This window comes from Meriones unguiculatus, chromosome 1 (assembly GCF_030254825.1).
Source record: "Meriones unguiculatus strain TT.TT164.6M chromosome 1, Bangor_MerUng_6.1, whole genome shotgun sequence".
NCBI classification, from domain to species: Eukaryota; Metazoa; Chordata; class Mammalia; order Rodentia; family Muridae; genus Meriones; species Meriones unguiculatus.
The window spans coordinates 59,889,307-59,909,838 of NC_083349.1; the positions used below are offsets into that span (position 1 = coordinate 59,889,307).

The 20,532-nt window shown below is 39.0% G+C and overlaps 1 protein-coding gene across 10 annotated transcripts in view; it reads left to right on the plus strand.

Moving 5' to 3' along the window:
- Positions 1 to 20,532, plus strand: part of Btrc (beta-transducin repeat containing E3 ubiquitin protein ligase) — a 166,238-nt gene that overhangs the window by 91,703 nt on the left and 54,003 nt on the right. For all 10 annotated transcript variants that reach the window (XM_021649848.2, XM_021649863.2, XM_021649880.2 and 7 more), the window contains one exon: positions 9,977 to 10,066. In XM_021649848.2, the coding sequence (XP_021505523.1) occupies positions 9,977 to 10,066 (90 nt within the window). The remainder of the gene's footprint in view (positions 1 to 9,976; positions 10,067 to 20,532) is intronic.

Sequence of the window (20,532 nt, forward strand, 5' to 3'; positions counted from 1 at the left end):
CAATAAGGAAATGCCATTTGCTATTTTGTTTGTCTATTGTCACAATCTATAGACAAAAAGATGTCAAGGCCAGCCAAAAGTGAGTGTTGCTTTGTGGGGCTAGTCTCTTAAGCTGAAATTCATTTGCACACATTTCTAATTCATTTCAGGAATCTCCTACCCCTAAATATCCAAAATTTGACTTGTACTCTAAAAACCTAATATTGTTATAACTAAACCTTATAGTTTATGTAGATTATTTTCAGGGAAAGGCTTGCCATTATTGATGGGACATGGCTGCTAATGTTTTAATATTGCAGAAGCTGAAAGAAGGATTATCACTATAATTCTTAGAGACATGAAAAGAATAATGGACTGTTATAAATAACTTTATGCCAAAATTGACTAGATAAAATGGGTAGATTCTTTGAAAAACAACCTACAAAACTAACACAGGGTAAAAGACAGTTATTTCTATTAAATATAATATTGTAATTATCAAAATGTTCATATGGTTTAACTGGAGATTTAAAAAAAATTTAAAACAAAAATGAAAACAATTTTGTACTACAACCTTCCATTTTTAAAACAAAAAAAGAAAGAATACGTTTTGGCTTGGGCTATAATACTACCATAATACCACTTCCAAAACTTGATAGAGAAATTAACAAAAAACGGTGAAGAGGTTAAGAGATAGAGCTCTTTTTGTCATCATTTGGCATTAAGTGTGAACTTTAAAAAAAAATAGGACAAAGATACAGTTTTCTTTCTGCTTTTACTCCTAAACTGTGAAGCTATGGAAGACATAGCCACCATTTTATAGTTTTTATGTCGTGTGTAATGGGAGGGGCAGAAGTCCCAGAAATGTGGAGGTGCTCTTTACTTTTGAAAGTGTAGTACTACAGTATGCCACACTTCTCTGCTCCCATTGGCACCAATAGGATCTGTCAGCACTCCCTTTCTCTCTAATTGAGTAAATTGCGGCGGCTGCCTAATTCTTCTCTCGTTCTCCACCCCCTTTGTGTGTGTGTCCACTTACCATCCTGAGGACGTGGGCAGTGATAAATAAAGCATTGAGTGGAGCTCTCTCAGCTCTTTGAAAGCAGCGTGATGCCAGCCCTCTAGTTATATTTCTTTAAGTGTTTACATTTTCCTGTATTCTTTCTCTTGTGTAGCTGGAACCCTGGGGATGCAAAGCCATGAGAGAGGCCAAGAAGCTAACAAAGTAGCTGTCTCCCTTGTTAGCTTGTTCTTTTATTCTTTAAAAACAAGATAAAAACCATCTGGCTTAGGGCATTACATTTTCCTCCCCTGTGCACCTCTATAGAGGGGGACTTCACCTGCAGTGAGGGTTTACATTGATTAGGGAGGGAGCAGTAATTCACGCTTCCGTCCTCTTCAAGGATACTTTGCAGTCTTTAAAGGTGCTGACCCACTGAGTTAAACTGTCAAGGGAGGATAAAAAAGTATCCTCATCCCAGGAGGTAACAGCTGCCAGGTTTTCAACACCTTGCATGCTGCTGGAAAAAAATGTCACAATTGTCAGCCGGAAGAAAAATGAGTCTGTTGTCATCTTCTGTTAATGCCTGGGCCTTACAAAAGGAACTACATAAGTCTTTTGGAAGGAATAACTGTTTTCCTTGCCTGAGATTTCCTTCTGATAAAAATCTCTCCGTTATTGTAAATATCACCATGGAGGACCAACAATGGAAGCGTGGATGGCCTTGGCCCCTTTCTACAGGTAGGAGAAAGAACATGCCCATCACAGGCATAGAAGATGACATCAGAGCGCGTATCGACCAAACAGCAACGACAGTTCATTAGCAGCAAGCTGAGAAAAGACAGCAGCCCTCAGCTCTATGTTGCTTTTTCAGAGGTCACTTCTCCCTAAAAGCAGCTCAGCAGAATTCAGTTCCAGTATTTGTGTATGACGCCATTCTCTTCTTTCTGATTTGATTAATGAAGGGAAAAGGTTTAATGAAGTCCTTCTATCAGGCAGGCAGCTTTTTCTTCTGTTTGTTTTAGGTTAGTCATTTTAATTGTATTGAGTAATTAGAAGGTGCACACAGCCAAGGGAGCTTTGTTCTGATAATTGCTCAAGAAAACACATTCCCTATCTGCCATTGCTTTGTGTTAAGACACTTCCCCCTCTAGTGGCAATAGTAAGCACTTAGGCTTGGCAGTAGGCAAGGTGTAATTGCAACATGACAAACTATGCTTAAGGGACTATCTTGTAAATACTTTAGGGTTCAGCATTATTTCATTATATACATGTGAGTTACCCTTTGAAACTTCCTACCTCCTCTTTCTTCTTCCTAAGGTGCTTTGGGCTTTGGATGAAAAAAAAAAACAAAATAAAACAAAACAAATACTGCCTGGGATGCTTATTTAAAAAAAATCCACAGTGCATTCTGGGTAATGTTTTGCAGCTTGACTTAATTTTAGTCATCTGTTTTAATTACCTACTTATAAAAATGCTTTTGCATTTGTAGACATTATTTAATACTTTGGAAGAAGCACCTCATTTGAAATAAATAAATAAATAGTACATATTTTAAATAGTCTATGTAAAAGATCTTAAAGGTAATTAATGTAGGTCTCTTAAGTAAGACAAAAGTGATCTTTCTGAATCTGATGAAGTGATTTGTTTATATAACTTCACACTTCTGCTGAATTCTTCAGAGCCTAATAACATTTTTAGGGGGGAAAAAAAGAAACACACACAAAACATAGTTGGCAATTTGTGCCTAGCTAGAAAAGCCCTTCTTCAAAAAGAAGCAATTTAATAACCAGCTTTCTTAAAATTACTTCGAGGAAAGAAGATTGTATGGGGGTTAGTACTTTGTTTTATTTTTATTTCAGTGTAATCATTCTTTGATAAATTGTGTAATCACTGACTTAGTAGAAAACATATTATTGAACTCCTGGGTTGTAATGACCATAAAGAGTGTATTTTCATATGGAGAGTTGAGATACTGTGAATAAATTATAAAGGAAATAGCTTATATGCTGGTCAAAGTCCATATGGGCTCAATTCATTTTGTGTTCTATGTTTAATCTGGATGCACCATTTTAAAAAAGAAAAAAGAAGGGAGGTGGATAAAAAGCCTGTTGTGCCCAGCTGCACAACACACATTCTAAAAAAAATAAAAATCTGTTTTTAGAACATCATAGGAGGAAATCAGTTAAGAGTAGTGGTTCTCCACCTGTGGGTAGCAATTCCTTTGGGGGTCAAACAACTCTTTCACGGGGCTTGCAAATCAGATATCCTGCATATCAAATATTTACATTATGGTTCATAATGCTAGCAAAGTTACAGTTATGAAATAGCAACAAAAATAATTTTATGGTTGGGGAAACAGCACATCATGAGTTGTATTAAAGGGTCACAGCAATAGGAAGGTTGAGAGCCACTGAGTTAGAGTTTGTGTCTGGAGTGGGATTCAGCAGCATGTGGGTGGCATTTAGAAGGCCCAGTGCTAGCTTTCCTGGAATTGTTTTGCGGTGTGATTTTTGTAGCCCATATTCCTGCCTGGGACATGATTTGATGCTACTATATATCTAAGAAGGTTCCTGTTCCCCCACCACAACCCCAGTCACTAAGCATTTTCATTACACTTTATCTTGTTTTGCTATAGGGCTGTTGAACAGATTTCTTAAACAGCCCTTTGCAAGGTTAAAAGAATGCAGCCTGGTAACAAGTTTGTGTCATTTTAAATATATACCTTCTAGTAAATAAGGAGAGACCTGGCAATCAATCCCTTTTAGTGTGTTATATGTTTCACCTGACAACTAAACCTTCTATTGATTAGCCATTACTTTGTTAGATAATCCTATGTCATTGAATCCATTGTAAAAAATTAAACTCTTTAAAATGTTTTACCCTAGCAGCAGTGTGAAAATTGAAAACTTGTTCAGAATTACAGCCTGCTTTCACAAAGAAGGTAGTTTTCAGCCAGGCATCTTACTGGTTTATGCTTATGTTCTTTATATGCAATATAAAAATGTATTAAAGTACTCCAACGCAAAACTCTCTGCCTCTGCTTCAGCAATGAAGCTACCTTTTCAAATGTTGCATGGGGACAGAGCCTAGCTTGCCTGCAGCCATTATATTCACTAGTTTGATTTCAAGGTGGAAGAAGGAATTGTAAAGAATTAAAGAATTGTTTTGAGGCTTTTTACTACAGAGTGGTCAAAAGACTAACAAATTTTAGTTACTTGTTTATGCTGTTTTCTTTGAAGATGAGCAAAGTCATGTACCCATTTTACAGATGAACTGTCAAAAACCAAGGTCTATATCCCTAACAATTCTCTACTGTAGGCTTTCTGATTCTATCTAATGTTCTTCTGGGCATGTTAAAACTAATCCACAGAGAGGAAAGTCTGAATAAATAAATGACTCTAGTCCTCTCCTCATAAATTTCTTTGTTTTGTTCTTTGAGACAAGGAACTCGCTGGCCTTGAATTTACAGTGATGCTTAGGCTCACCTTGAACTTGAAACAATCTTCTCTGTCTTAGCCATTGAATTCTGGCATTACAGGGATGAGCCACAATCCTCAGTTCCCTCCATAACTTTCACATATCTACATTTATTTTGTGTGTATATGGGTGTGTGCACCTGCAACAGTCAACAGGATAGCACACATGTAGAGGTCATAGGATAGCCTGTAGTCAGTTCTCTCCTCTGACCATTTGAACTAGAAGCCAGGTGGTTAGGCTTGGTGGCAAGCACTTTACCCACCAACCCATCTCTCTGGCCTCCCTCCAAAACTTTGTTAAGCTCCCTGCCCTTTGACATGTGTTCGGCCATTAAGCTACATACTAGTACTCATAATTTTACTTTTATAAATAAATACCTTCATTTCTTCTTTCTTAATTGTGTTTAGTCTTGTTCTTCTTTATTTTAATGACTTTCATCTCCAAAGGATGTTGAATTGATGTGATAAGAACATCTTTCCCTTGTTCTCAGTTTTAGGGGGACAGTGTTAAACCCTTGATAATCTTTGATTATCAAGCATGCTGCTAGTTAGGTTTTTCTAAATTTCTATTATGAGGTTCAAGAACTCACCTTTAGTTCCCAGGTATCTGGCTTCTTCTTTAAACTGTTAATAGGTGTTTAATTTGGTTAAAGATTTTTTTTTTAATGTATGTGCGTATTTGTGGAAGTTTGTGCATAAGGTGCTGTTGGAGAGCAGAGACATTGGATCCCTAGGAACTGCACTTACAGACAGTTGTGAGCCTCCTGTTGTAGGAACTGGGAGCTGAAGTCAGATTCTCTGCAAGAGCAGTGTGTACTCTGTTAATACTTGAGTTGACTTTAAGAATTTTTGTCTGCTGGGTGGAGACAGAGGCAAGGCACTGTGAATTAGAGATTAGTCTGGTCTACAAAGATGGTCTAGGATAGCCAGACTATACGTAGAAACCCTGTCTGGGGGTGGGGAAATGGATTTTTCTCTTGCCGGCTGTGGTGGCTCAGGTGAGTGGCTCTCTTGAGTTCAAGGCCAGCCTGGCTAGTCAGAGCTATACAGAGAAACTCTATATGGGGGAGAAAAAAAAAAAAGGTTGGGGTGGAGGGACTTTTCTCTCAGCCTGGCAGTGGTGCCACACGCCTTTAATCCCAGCAATCAGGAAGACAGAGGCAGGTGGCTCTGTGAGTTAGAGGCCAGCCTGGCCTATAGAGTGAGTTCTAGGACAGCCAAGGCTACACAGAGAAACCCCATCTCAAAACAAAACAAAAATTAAAAAAAAAAAAAAAAGTTCTGTCTGTGAATTTAAGGGATATTGGTGTGAAGTTTTCTTTTTAATGTCTTCGGCAGAGGTTGTGTCAGGACTGTGCTTTATTGTATTGTATGGAGTTGGGAAGTGTTTCTCTCTTTGGTGTTGTAAAGGAATTTATGTATGGTCCTACTGTTCTTTTTTTTAAAACTTTCTAGAATTCACTAGTGAAAAATTTGGATCATAAGTTTTCTTTCTGGAAAATTTTTATAGTAGTTTCAATCTCTTTAATAATAAGTAGAGCTGTTTGGATTATGTAATTTTGGACAGTTTATATCTTGTGCCCTATTTATGCAACAGGTAATGTTTCTTGACTTGTCTTTGCTTTGGTTTTAGCTAGTTTTTAATATTTATTTTGTTTATATAGTTATGTGAACATGGCTGTGTGTAGGGCTTTACGCATGTGCATGCATGTGCCTGCAGAGGTCAGAAGAGGACATTGGATCCCGTGGAGCTGGAGTTACAGGCAGTGTGAGCTACATGATGTGGGCACTCAGAACCCAACATGGGCCCTCTCTGCATGAGTATAATATGCTTTTTGCATGAGGATAATATGCTTTTAACCACTGAACCATTTTTCCAGTCTCCTAGTTTTGTTTTTTCAAGACAGAATCTCAAGCACTAAACTTTTGATCTTTATGTCTCTGCTTGGAATTACTGGCTCATGCTCACATTTGTTTTGAACCAGCACCTCATTGTGTATCCCAGGCTGACTTCAAAGACAATCATTCAAAGATTTATTTATTATTTATACAACATCCTGCCTGCACGTAAGATCTTACTATAGATGGTTATGAGCCATCATGTGGTTGCTGGGATTTGAACTCGGGACCTTTGGAAGAACAGTGAGTGTTCTTAACCTCTGAGCCATCTCTCCAGCATGCTATATTCCACTTTCTTGACTGCTTTATATGTGTGGTGATTTTTATAGTATGTAGTGTAAATGATTGTAAAAACTGAATTCTGCCTCCTGATTAAAATACCAGCAACTCAGTGTGACTTTTTTGGAGCCTTGGCCTTACCTCTGAAAATGATGGGTGGCTTTCCGTTTTAGCAATATACCTAAAGCAAATCCCTTAAACCTAGAACACTTTGTTCATCTCAACTCCTGATCTTTCTCTGTGTCTGAGATCCTTTTTACATTCCTCTACATCCCTCCGATAAGATAGGAATAAAACTCCAAATTCTTACCTGTTACTTACGGCACAGGCTGGAGTCTTGGCTCAGATCCCTCAGCCTTCCAGCTGTTCTTTCCATTGGAATTCTCAGTCTCCCTTAATGTATGTCATTTGGGGCTTACACATGGATTTGAGGAGAATTGAAATGTATTTTCTGAGCCCTTCCTTTCCCAGTGGTTCGCTCCTCTGTGGGTTTTCTCTTCTCAGTTGCTAGCCACTGTGGCAGTTCTGAATTCTGTGGTTTGATGGTTCAACCCAGTCAACTGTGGCTTCTTAGTGTTGTGTTCACCTTCACCTGGCACTGAGTGGGCTGTTGCATGTTTCCAGGGGAGATACAAACATTTCACACAATGACTGTTTTTCACCTCCACCCAATTTGCCAATCTTCATTGCCTCACATAGCTTCAAAAATATTTTCCTTTAGTTAAGCTATCCAAAGGAGGGTTAATTTGTTGTAACATTTCTGCCATTACTGTAATCAGAATTCCTTTGCTGTGTTCCTCCACCTCCTGTCTCCTCCCTGCATGCCCCTCTTTCATATGGTCCATGTAGCCTATCCTGGGGACCACCAGCCATTTCCTGGAAGAACCAAAATTCTTTGCCTTAAAGTTTTCGTTTATTAATTCATGTATATTTTAAAAATATTTTATAAGAATAATTTTAATGGAGACCAGAGAATTATTTCAGGGATTAAGATCACCTGATGCTCTTGGAGAGGACCTACGTTCAGTTCCTAGCACCCACTGGGAGATTTACAGCTGTCCATAACTCCTGTTCCAGGGGTTCAGGTATATTCTTCTAGTTTCTTCAGGCATCAGGCACATATACACATGCATTACATAGGTATACATGCCAGCAAACCACTCATACACATAAAATAAAATATTTTAAGTACTTTTCACATATGTTGAAATAATTTCAATTTAATGACAATAAAACAAAACGTTTCAAAATACTCTCTGACCTCAGAGACAGACAGACAGACACACACACACACACACACACACACACACAAATACACCAATAAGTTAATCTTTAAAAAAAAAATTCGCCTTCCAAACAGTCTTGATGTAGCCAGCCAGGTTGGCCTCAGGGTATTACTGTCCTGTATCAGCTGCTGATGTGCTGGGTTTGTAGGTGTATCCACCAAGTTAGCGTGCCTCAGTGTTGTGGTGTGGTTGTGGGGATTGAAGCTCCAGCTTAGTGCATGCCAGGCCAGTTTGTGGTCTACTACTGAGTTACAGCCACAGCCTCTCTTGGTTTTGATGAATGTTCTTGGAGATATGTTAGAGGGAAGCAGAGTAAAGGAAGGCCTTGTCTGTTTGTTTTTAGATCTTTGTAACTTAAGTAAATCTGAAACTTATAATTCATAAAATAAGGCTTTTAAAATTCGTGTAAAGTGATTGTGGCTTAATTGTTGTCACCGTAATTCCAACACAAGTATTTATGTTGGTTCTCAAAAAGACCATTCCCAGGCCAGCAGTGTCAGCAGGTTCTCCCAGTGATTCTGCTGCATTCACAAGTGAGAGCATGGTCTGCAGATTCTATACTAGCCACAGCAACTGTGGATTGCAAGTACACTCAGGAGGCTGGAGCAGGAAGCATTGCTGCAAGCTTGAGCACAGCCAGGACTCTATTGTGAGATTCTGTCACAACTACGAGCATTTTTAGCTCCAGAGAAATCTGACAAATGTAGCCTTTGTGAGCACCAGTGCACAGGTGGACACAATCAAACACAAGTACATATACACAATTAAAGATAAATAAATCTCTTTTAAAAAGAGAAAGCCTTTTTAAAGAAGGCTTTGCAATGGCATGCACCTGTAATTCCAGCACTCAGGGAGGCAGAGGGAATCTGATCTCAGAATTTGAGGCAAGCCTGGTATAGAGTGAGTTCCAGAGCAGCCAGGGCTACTAAGAGAAACCCTATCTCGAAAAACAAGAAGAAAAAAACCTAAAACAACAATAAAAAGCAAAAGAGTAAATTTATTTTTCTCATCTATATTGGCCAGTTATTAATGCCTCTCTGGAGCTGGAGAAATGCTTAGTGTTTAAGAACACTGCTGCTCTTCCAGAGGACCTGGGTTTGACTCACAGTGCTCACAGGGTACTACATAATTAACTCCAATCCAAGGGGCATCTGATGCCCTCTTCTGGTCTCTGTGAGCATTGCATTCATGGTACACATACATACAAACAAAACACTCAAACACATAAAATAATTCTATTTTAGTCCTTAAAATATAATGCATTTAGTCATGCACAGGTTGTGCATATCTTTAATCTCAGCAGGATACAGAGGCAGGTTGGATCTCTGAGTTCCAGGACAGCCAGGGCTACACAGAGAAACCCTGTCTGCGGGGTAAAAGAACATTTTTTTTCTCGAAGCACCCACATCAGCTCCCAGCTGTCTGTAACTTCAGGAGCTGGCACCCTCTCACAGACGTGCATGCAGACATACCACCAATGTACACAAATACATAAATGGATTTAAAGAAATATTGTCACCATAAAGGAAGTCTGTAGTAAAGCCAATGTTGTATCCATTTCCTAGAGTTCTCTTTTTTATTTTCTTCTAATTAGGCCATCAGGTATACTTTAGACCTACTTTTCTTTCGTTCTCTTTACTGTTGTTGTTGTGGTTGAAAACAAGGTTTTTAAGACACAGTATCACTGTGTTGTCCAGGCTAGTTTCAGAGTTATAATCTTTCCACTTTGGCCTCTATAGTGCTGGGACTATACCATATCTGTTTAAAGTTTGCATTTTAAAATATGTTGTATATCCAATGCTCCCATTGGATACCATTCCATACCATGAGTTCACTGCTCACATACTTGTTTGTGGGCACACAGCTGGCTTTTATGGGCTCTGTCCTTCCCTCTTCCTTTCTCCGTGGTCCCTCAGCAACTACAAATCTAAGATTTACAAATAGCATTATATGTTGATTTAGAGAAATAAAAGAGAGTTTGACATCTATGTATGTCAGTATTTCAGCATCTCTAAAAACAAATGATTTTTTTTTCTTGAAAATTGTCTCTACAGACTTACAACAGCTGTGCCAGGCTCTGCATAAACCAAGAGACAGTATGTCTAACAAGCACTGCTATGAAGACTGAAAATTGTGTGGCCAAAGTAAGTGACAGTGTTTACCAGTTAATATTATACTACATTACAACAATGCTGTATCTGTAGGTATCTTTACTCATTGGTGCTACTACAGATGATAATAAGATCATATATTTATGAAAATATAAGCTGGTGAGCTGAAAGTTGGATTTTCTTTCTCTTCAGTTGGAACAGTCTTTTTATTATCCATTCGCAGTGATCAGTGAGATTTGCATAAAATAATGAATAGTATGTTTTGTAACTTCCTCCTGGATTGTGTTTGTTGTTCATTTAGTTGGTTGGGTTGTTTGTTTGTTTGTAAAGAGAATCAGTTTCTTGTGACATTTGGTCAGGCATGGTGGCACATGCCTCTATGCCCAAGCAATTGGGAAGCAAAGGCTAGCCTGGTCTACAGAGGAAATTATAGCCAGGGCTATAGAGAGAAACCTGTCTCTAAAAACCAAAAGAAATGTCACACATGGTGATTTTAACTGGAAAAGTAGTATTCCTTTGTCCACATAGGCTGTCTCTCATGTATATATGTGTGTTGTGTCTCTAGATTCAGAAGAAATATTTAAAATTAGAGCTCTTCAGAGCTGGAAAGATGGCTGAAGGGCGCTGGCTCATCTTGCACAAGGTCCAGGCTGAGTCTCCAGCGGCCATGCGATGGCTTACAACCCCCTGTAACCAGTGTCATCTGCTGGCCTCTGAGCGCTGCAAGCATGTGGCACACAGACATGCCTACGGGCAAAGCGCCCGCACTTAGAAAATAATTTTTAAAAAGAAAGAAAATTACCCAGAGATCATAAATTTTTTTCTTTCAAAAAAATTTTTTTTGATTGATTTAGAGGGAGCTTTTTTAAAATCAGCTTTACTGTCTCAAGGATAACAGTCCTTTATGGGCTGTACTTCTTGAATTTGTCTTTTTTTTTTTTTTTTTTCAAAGGTAACCTATACCAGTTAGGATTTTATTGTTTTACAACTTTCAGCTTAATCTATTGTCTTTCATTTACTATTAGAAATAGGAATTTATATCATGTGGATTCCAACTTATAGAATTCAAGAAGAGCTATCTTATTTCTTTGGGGTTATTACAATAAAATATAAACAGTAGCTTATAAACAATAACTTATTTTTTATAGTTCTAGATATAGGCATAGACTTTTTAACAAACCTACTTTATTTAGGGTTCTTAAACAATTCTACCTCCCTTCTACCACCACCCCACTCCCAAACCCTGGATAGGAGAGAAAGAAGATGAGTAGGGACAGAAGCCGGAGTTCTCTTTGCTTCTTTTTGCTGGGTGGAGTGTAGATATTTTTTGTGGAATGGTTTTCAGGAAATCCAGAGGTCCAGGTAACTAGCAAGTCAGCAAACAGCAAACGCAGCAGCAGGATGAACCAGCAGCAAGCTGTCCTCCTCCGAGCATCTACCCCTTCTTTCTCTGGGCTGTCACATTTTTACCCTCAAAGTCCTCAGAATTCAGCTAATTCTACCTGGCAAAGACCATGTTCCACACAAGACACTTAAAAGGCATGGACAAACTAAAATCCTCAACTTGAAATTACAACAAAAACATGTTAACATATCATAAAGTAAAAGGTCCGCAACATCTAGAAGCTGGGGAGATGATTTTGATAATCAGTTCAAGTCTAGTTGAACGTTTGCTCTTCATGGAGCCTTGCTATAGGCTCAGGATGAAAGGCCTGAGCCAAGATCTCTGGGATCTCCTACCTACCCATTCCCTTGTTTATTTATTGCTTAGGACTCTGATTCTGTTAATGAAGACTGTTCTCAGACATTAGGTGGTTAGGGAGGAACACAATCATCTAGGACACAGTAGCAATAATAATTTTTATGCTCTTTCCTAAAACATATGGTAATATATGACTCTGCATTATTAGCGGAAAACATATTACATATAGCCATTGGAATTAAACATATGAGAAATGTCAGATTCTATTTTAATTGTAGCTGCAAAAGGTAGGTTCAACAATTCTGTCTTAAGTTCACATCTTAATTTGCCAAAAAAAAATGAGGATTAATATAAGCTACCTTTAATTTTCAGTTACCTAGGAACAACTTGCAAGTGGCACTCGACCCTATTTTATATCTAGCATTGATGTATGGAGACAGAGGTGTAAAAGAAAGTGGTTTTTTTGTACCTTTTTTGGACATGCTGCTCTCTTTTATCACAAGTGAGTTACTTCTGGCTAAACAAGGCAAAATCTTAGCATGAGCACCACCAATCCAAGGACAGGGCATCAAATTAATGAGTTTCATTGAGAGCTAGCCAACTGAGCATCTGTTCCTTTTGTTTTTTTTCCGTAGTCGATAAGCCAGTATTTCTAAACTCCTTAGTTGTGTTGCTGTGTGTCCGTGTAGTGGCGGGGGCGGGGGTTGTTTCTTTCTTTTTCCACCATCTACTTCCACAGTTAGAAATCATCTGGCATCTGGCACAGTAGTGTAATTTCTTTCATGCTCTTGGGTGAGGAAATAAGTTTGCTCGTTGCTGCTCATCAGTCTGTTTCACTTGCTTGCAGATGGTGACCTTCTCATCCTATTCCTGCTTGTTTTAACATTATTCTGACACCTATTTTCTTTCACTGTCCCCTTAACCACTCTAATTGAATAAGGATTTCTATAATTTCCAGTTGGAACACAACCAACTTCCTGGTTCTTTTTATTGGCCCACATCCTGTCTTCTAGTTCATTGCTTCAGATTTGAGCCAAATCGTCAAATAAAAATATGTAACTGAAAAAATATTTACTGTACTAGCTTCCACTAGCATGACAACAGTGAGTTGTCCTTTCTTGTTGCTGAACGTGTTATATTTGTCTCATGATTTCACGTCTCTCCTGGCCTCATTTACTACTTGACCTTTGAAAGAAATGACTCAATTTTTGTGGATCTGTAGGCATTTCTCTGTTTCTTTCTCTTCACCTTTAGTTCTTAACAATGGTTTTATCTGCTGTGCTGTTGTGGCTGTGATGGCTTTCCTTTTATAGCTTGGTACAAGTGTTCTCCAGTGTGGCCTGCATGTCCAACTGTCTTTGTGCAAGAGCCACTGTGATACAGTGAAGCCAGCCCCCCCTCCCCACTTTTTTTTTCCTTATAGTTCAGAGCAGCTGAATCCTAGTCAGAGTAATTTTGGTTTTGATGTAATTGTAGTCTTAAACCATTTTATTAAATATTTGCATTTTACAAAAGACATTGGTCCTTCTCAAATGCAGGAATGACCCCTGTCATTTTCTATTTGGTGCGTCGCTCTTCTCTGCCAGTTAGTTCCTGGCTACCAAACTCTTGCAGTTCCTGAAGCATGAAGTGTCTTCTACGTAGCGTGCATTTGGGTTGTGGGGGAGATTGTTTTTTTGGTGTCTCTGTCTGTTTGTCCCATGTAGCTCTGGTTACATGGCCTAGGCTGGCCTTGACCTCACAGAAATCCACCTGCCTCTACCTCCCAAGTGCTGGGCTTGGAAGGCATGTGCCACCACACCCAGCTAGTTTCCCCCCTAAACCATCTCATCTGCTTACCACACTGGGGTTTATGACATTTGTTTGGAGATGATGGGCTCTGTATTTATTGTAGCTTTAAATGGACAGTCATTACTGACTGTCAACTTAGTCTCTAAAATCCATAATCACATTGTACCTAATTGTCAACCTTCATTCTTTTTAATTATCAAAGAAAACCGAGAACATTAATTTTTATGTTATCTTTCTATTGACTTTATTGAAGTACTACAGAAAATTTTGGTTTTCCCTGATTTACCATTACTCTCTACACCCCTTCCATAAACATATATAGTTAAAATTGAGTTGTCCGGACACTTCTCTCTACCTTAGACAGGGGAAGCTCTGTCTTTGTTTGGAATAAGCCCATTTAGTGGTCTTGTGTACATTTTGTATTTTTGTTGTTTTCACTGTTTTTTACTTGAGACTAATAATCTGTTTGAAACTGAGACAGAAAAATGTGATGTTCCTTTCCACTCACTCCAGATTTTGATAGAAGACTTGTTTTATTTATTTCCAAAATTATATCCGCAGGAAACAAGCTGTTTAAATTCAGATTATGCTGAAGCAAAATGGTCCTGGTATGAGAAGCAACGTGCTGTTTTACGAGCACAGAGTCCCTTTTCTCATAACTGATTGATAGTAAATATTTTCCTGAAGAATTATTGCCATCCATGAACAGTGCAACTGTTTCACTTTTTTTCCATGCTACTTGCTGTACAAGCCATTGTCGGTAATTAAGATCTACAATTCACAACGCAGACGTTTGCACTTCCTCTGGGTCTGTGCTATTTATAAGGCATTTCAGCTGTTCAGAGTTTCTTCTGAGTTTTAAACTACATGTTAACAGGCTTCTTTAATATACTGCTCCACAAGTAGCAAATCATACGCCTGTTGTTCACACAAGCCCTTCTGATAGCTCTGCAGTAGTGACCACAGCACGATGTAATTGTATCATCAACGCCAGTGTGATTGGGAAAACTCAGAAGTATAATGCTGTGTGAAGAAGCCAGGAATGAAATCCAGAACTAACCTTTTTTTTTCTTTCACCTTTAAATCTTCCATGAATTTAATATGATAATGATTACCAAGGTTTTAAGAACTACACAAGCAAGTGACTTATTGGCTAGAATCTGTGCATTTGTCAAATTAATGTGGAAATATATTTTCTCTAGTTGTGTGTGTCTTTTTGTCTCAAAAGACTTCAGACAAAATGGATTAACACATTTGCTGTATAAGAGAAACCTTAAGTAGCACATACTATTGATAAGGAAAGCATCAACAGAGACGTTAGTCTGTGTTAAAATTGGTCAGAATCAAATTAAAACAAGTCCAAAAAAGAATTTATTTTAAAGAATTCCAGACCCATCCAAGAATCTTCATGAATGATGCCCTAGACTCAGTAACTCTGCAGTCTTTTTGCTACAGGCACTCATTGTTAAACATATAAGAAAAAGAAACAAGAAACTGAAAACTGTCAACAAAACGTGTTTAAAACTTTGCCTAGAGAGGAGCTTAGCCTGGTTGATCTTTGCCTGGAGTCCAGCTGCATTGATTATACATACTGGCCACCAGCATCTTCCAGCAAAGTAGATATTTGCAGAACAGGCATCAGCGATACTTCTTGATGGCTTCTGAGAAAGCCATTCCAAGACAGTTTGGTCAAAACCCAGAACTTTGTGCTGTGCTTTCGAACTCCAGTGCTGGTGTCAACATTTCTTTCTCAGTGAACTCTCTATGAACAGTTTTTTAGACAGCGTGATTCAGCTGTTGGGAGCCACTGATCTATCTGGCTGAGGCACTTCAAGATGCTAGAAAGACCCTGTTCACATTTCTATCTAGCCAGGGAGCCAACAAGATTGAGTTAGTCTTTGTGGATTGATCTAGATCAGCATGAGATGAGCCCAGCCAGCGTCTTCCTCCGTGAAAAAGGAAAGGTTATGGGGGAGAGGGGTGAAAGAAGGAAGTTCTTCATCAAGAATTGACTGCACTATTGCCTACTGATGCATGTCGGATCGCCTGCACAGAGAGATCACATGCCTTCTCCAAAAGTCAAACGATCAATTCGCCTCGTTTTGGCTCTGTACTTAATGCACAAACAGTGCGATCTGCGGGGCTGTAATTGCATTGTTAGGGCCAAGGAACAAGCCTGTGCCTTTTCAGCAGACAGCTGGCAGGGAGAGAGGCATGTTGTTAGGAAAGAGAGAGGCAAGGCAAATAAAATTACTGCTAACGCTCAGAGATCGGCAGGAGTCCTACTTGCCTAATCTTACCGGTGGGAGCAAGCGGCTGTTGTAATCCAATTATAGCAGCATAAGCAATTTGTTAGACACTCCGCATAATGTAACAATTTCCCAATAAACTCTGACTTGTAATAACGTCGGCAAGAGTCCGCATAAATCTGCCCGAATGGTGGGGGCTGGAGCATTCGGCTGGGGGCTTGTAATTGGCGCCATCAGCACGTTTTGCGGAGTGCAGTATGGTGCAGTCTTTTAGTGCAGGAATTTTAAGGAGAAAGGCACGGCACATGTTTCTTAGAAAAAGAAAAGTGGCCATTAAAGGGGAGCTGCAAGAAGGGCACGCTCTTGCCTTCACTTTACCTAGGAATCTCAGTGTAGAAAGGAAACAGGAAGCCATGTTTCCTTCTAGTTTTAGAGGCAAGATGAGAGAAAGTGTATGGATTAGTTAAATTCCTTTATTTAAAAGGCATCAGTTTCTATTATTTATACCCTCTCTCTCCAGCTCCCTAAAAATGCTATTTGGGAAGCATTAACAAAATGTTCCTAGCTAAGTAAGCCTAGAAATGCCAAATTTAAATCTATTATCTTTGGAAGTTTAGTGTTTTCTTTGTAACATGAACGTATTATATAAATGCTTATACGGTGTGTTTGCGCCCAGGAGGTCCTTCAATGTTGTCTCATTGAATAACAAGCCTTTCTGTAGAGTTCTGTCTTCTGACGTAATGAATCCTTGCTTACTAAAAGGGCTTAAGCCCAGGCTGTTTGCTTGGCTTTCTATATGAGACTGCCCCACATAGTATTGAATTCTAAGATGCATTGTGAATATATAGTATTCGGATCACCAATTAAGTTTCTTGAAAACTTACATTGATTAAAAGTATCATGCTACTTAAAATATACCTTTATGGTTCTTACAGAAGTAGCCCTGGTTTCCCAGGTAATAGTATTTTTCTGTTTTATAAAAATATTATAGAGCCTATTTAGGCTACACTTACTTACTGGTTGGTTATGTAGTCACAGACTGAAATTTTTATTTATACAAGATAAGGGAGATGACTGCTTTACAGATGTCAGTTAATTGATGCATTTTCATACCTCTGAGTGTATTAAATGTTCCCTACTTTCTTATGCCAACCTATCTCTTCATTGCTACATGATTTGTGTCAAAACTGCACTTTCAAAATGGGCCTAGGATTCTCCAGAATACCCTGTTGCTGTGGGTATTATCACAATAAATATTTACTTTCTGTATAAACGTTTCCTTCTATTGAAGTAAATGCTGCCTTGTTTGACTGGAGCTGCATCAATAAACTGCAGTGCCTCTAATAAAGCCACTCAGTGTCTGGGTTTAACTAATGGCTGATTTTCATGACTTTGACAGTGAGCTGTGTGCGTTATTTTCTCCTGATATTGTAAAAATAATGAGAGCAAATTAGAACAATCAGTTTACACAGATAGCTCCTGATTGGAGGCGATGGGCAATATGGCAGCAGGTAATCCATCTTCAGGCTCCTGTCACATTAACTTCAGCAGTGTGAAAAGATCAGGTGGGCTAAGCAGGGCTCCTGCCCAATCGGAACACCGAAATTAATGAGAAGAGCATTGTTCTGTGATCAACCTTTTAATTAGCAAGACCAGAAACAGAGGGCGCGATGAAGACACCCTCAGCTGCACGGTGCCAGGCACAGTTTCTGAAGACAGGAAGAAGGCTGTGGTTGCTGCCTCTGTCCTGCTGTGTCCAGGCATTGTGATTCCTCTCCAGAGCTCATTTTCAGGATTTCAGAACTGCCCCCTCCTTTCCAGAGAAGTGCCACACGTGCAGTCAATGTGTTAATAACCTGTGGACTCATTTCATTTAGGGGTTTGATCGCGAGTACTTTCTTTGATGCCATATTCTGGGTTTTACTTTTTGATTAAAGCAGAACAACCAAACAAACACAATGAGTAATCATAAGAATTAAATTGTGTGAAGGTCTGCCCTGTCAGCCCCGCTTCCTCATCCCTTCCTTGTGGATTTTTCTCCTGCAAGTAACACAAGGGCTTTATGGTTTGGAGTAGTCTGTCACTTTGAGTTATTTAAAAGAGGAGCAAACTCCAGGCAGTAAGCCGTGGCATATTGAAATTGGGTTGCTTTCCTGGTTCTGTTTATTAGGGAATTTGCTGTTTTGTTTATATATTTCTTGTGCCATTGGTTTCTCAAATTTGGCAGTGTGTTATTTCAATTTATATAATTGAGAGTTGAATATCAATCAAGTGTGATGTTTATAGAAGGAAGAAGTGGATTTTAAAAAAAAAATCTATGAACCTAAAGGCTGATTCATTTATTTAAAGCTTAGTTATACTAACACATCCTTTTTTTTTTTTCTTTTTTGGTTTTTTGAGACAGAGTTTCTCTGTGTAGCCTTGGATGTCCTTGTCTCAATTTTAGACCAGGCTGGACTTGAACTCATAGAGATCTACCTACTTCTGCCTCCCTGAGGGCTGGGATTACAGGCGTGTGCCAATGGGCCCGGCTAACGTTGTGACCTTGTTAATTGCCCATATAATAGAAAGGTCATGTAGCACAATGGAAGATATTAATGAGAGATTTTTTAATCAAATGAGCACCTGTTTTTTTTTTGTTGTTTTTGTTTTTTTTTTTTTAAGATTTAATTATTTTTATTTTATGTGTATGAGTGTTTTCCTGCATGTATGTATACCATGTGTGCCTGGTACCCCTGGAGGTTAGAAGGGGCCAATGAATTGTCGGGAACTGGAGTTACGGATGGTTGTGAACCACATCTGGGTACTGGGAACCGAACCCTAGTCCTGAAAGACCACTGAGCCATCTTTCCAGCCCAAGCATGTGCTTTTAGTATATCTTGGGAAGGCTTTGACTTTGGAAAAGTGTAGGATGACATCACACTCCACAGTGTTTTAGTCCTTTAAACATAGTGACTTACTGTGAAAGTAAGCCATTTAATGTATGCTGTGTGATTGGTTCAAATATACAAAAATTCATCTTTATTCCTTGATATGAACAGTCTATTGTCTTAGACATTATTAAATGGATAAATACAATTTGGTTATCATGTACCTATCTGAATTTAGAATTGGTAGGAAAAAACAGACTATAATATGACATATAGTGTAGAAGACAATCTTTTCTCATCATAGTTAATAAGACTTGTTTAATCATTTATAACTAATACAGTTTATACCTCTCATAATTTGCATAACACTCTAGGCCTGTAGCTCTATGATGCACTTGTACACTTAAGTTGCTTGTATTATGCTTTTATGGAAAACATAAAACAAAAGCATTTCATGTCTTATCTCGCTGCTCCTTTAAAAGATTTGATACTGTCAGAGCAAAATTTTAATTAATGGTGAGCCTTGCCTGAAATTTGTATAAATCAGTTTTAGGGTCAATGCCATGATACCAGATAATGTCAAGGAGTCCCCCAACACACACGTGAACTAATTGATGCTGCTGGTCGTGTTAGTGTTTTTAAAGCCCACTCTACTACTCAATGTGGAAGAGAGATTTTTATTCTTAAAGCTATTGTGGGCTCTTGTGCGTGTCGGCAGGAATAAGCATTCTCCCTTCTACATGTTTGGCAGTTTCAGAAGCCTGGGTTCATCAGCTCTCCATGAATGATAGGTTCTTGGACCAAGATCACTTACAAAGCTTGTGAAACTCGAGCCCTGCTTTTGAACCCATGAGCTCAGGATACACACATGTAGGATTTTATTCTTGTGTTATGACTTCAGCTTGTAAATGCTTCCCCAGTCTGATAGGCTTCTTTAAGAATTTAATGGAGTTGCCCTTCTTGAGCATCTGGAGTTCGTCTGCACTGTGGCCCTGCCGATGTTCTTGTTGCGGAGGCTCCTTTTTGAAAAAGATTACTTCTGTGATTAGTGCTAGGGGTCTGTCTTGTAGGGTTGTTTTGTTTTGTTTTTACTAATGATTTCATAAATGTACAGCTCTAAAGCAATAAGAAATTCCCTTTGACTTCCTAGAAGAGCAAAGTACCAAGGCACCTTCAGTTCTGCTCACCTCAGAAGAAGCCCTGGGCTCAGCTTTGAGACATCGTCTTAGTCTTCAGGGACTCCCCCAGTTCATGCTTGGTTCAGGTTCCTGTGTGGGAGATGGCTGGACCTGGGGGGCTGTTATAACCCTAAGCTCCCCAAACACAGTGGCTCCCCTCATTCCTAGATAAAATTGGGGTTTTGTTTTGAAACACTCTGGCTATATGGCCCTGCCTAACTTGGAACTCACAGCGGTCTTTCCTTCGCTTCCTGAGTGCTGATGTCACAGATGAGCACCCCACACCTAGCACCAGGTAAAGACTTAAACATCCATTTGTTTCTCATGCACGTCAGATGGTATGGTGTTCAGCCCCAATTGAGATGTTCTTTTTGTTTTGTTTTAATTTCTTTCTACTCAAAAGTTGGAGGAAGAGCAACTGTTTTTGAGGCTCTGCATTTAGGTACCATAGTACTAGCTATGTGTTACCAGTTTCAAATGCAAACCTGATGATATGGACTGTTAAGCCTTCCTTGAAGATGATGAACCCTGAAGCTTAGAGGAGTTGGCCCCCTACTCCCATCTTTATGTTATGGAAACAAGATGTCTTATGGAATTGAGATCTCTGAACACAAAATCCCTGCTCATTGGAATGCCTTTCAGTAGTATTTTGAGGCCCCTGTACTCTGCAAACACTCTACTCCCCTCTTCGATTTTTTGTCCATTTGAT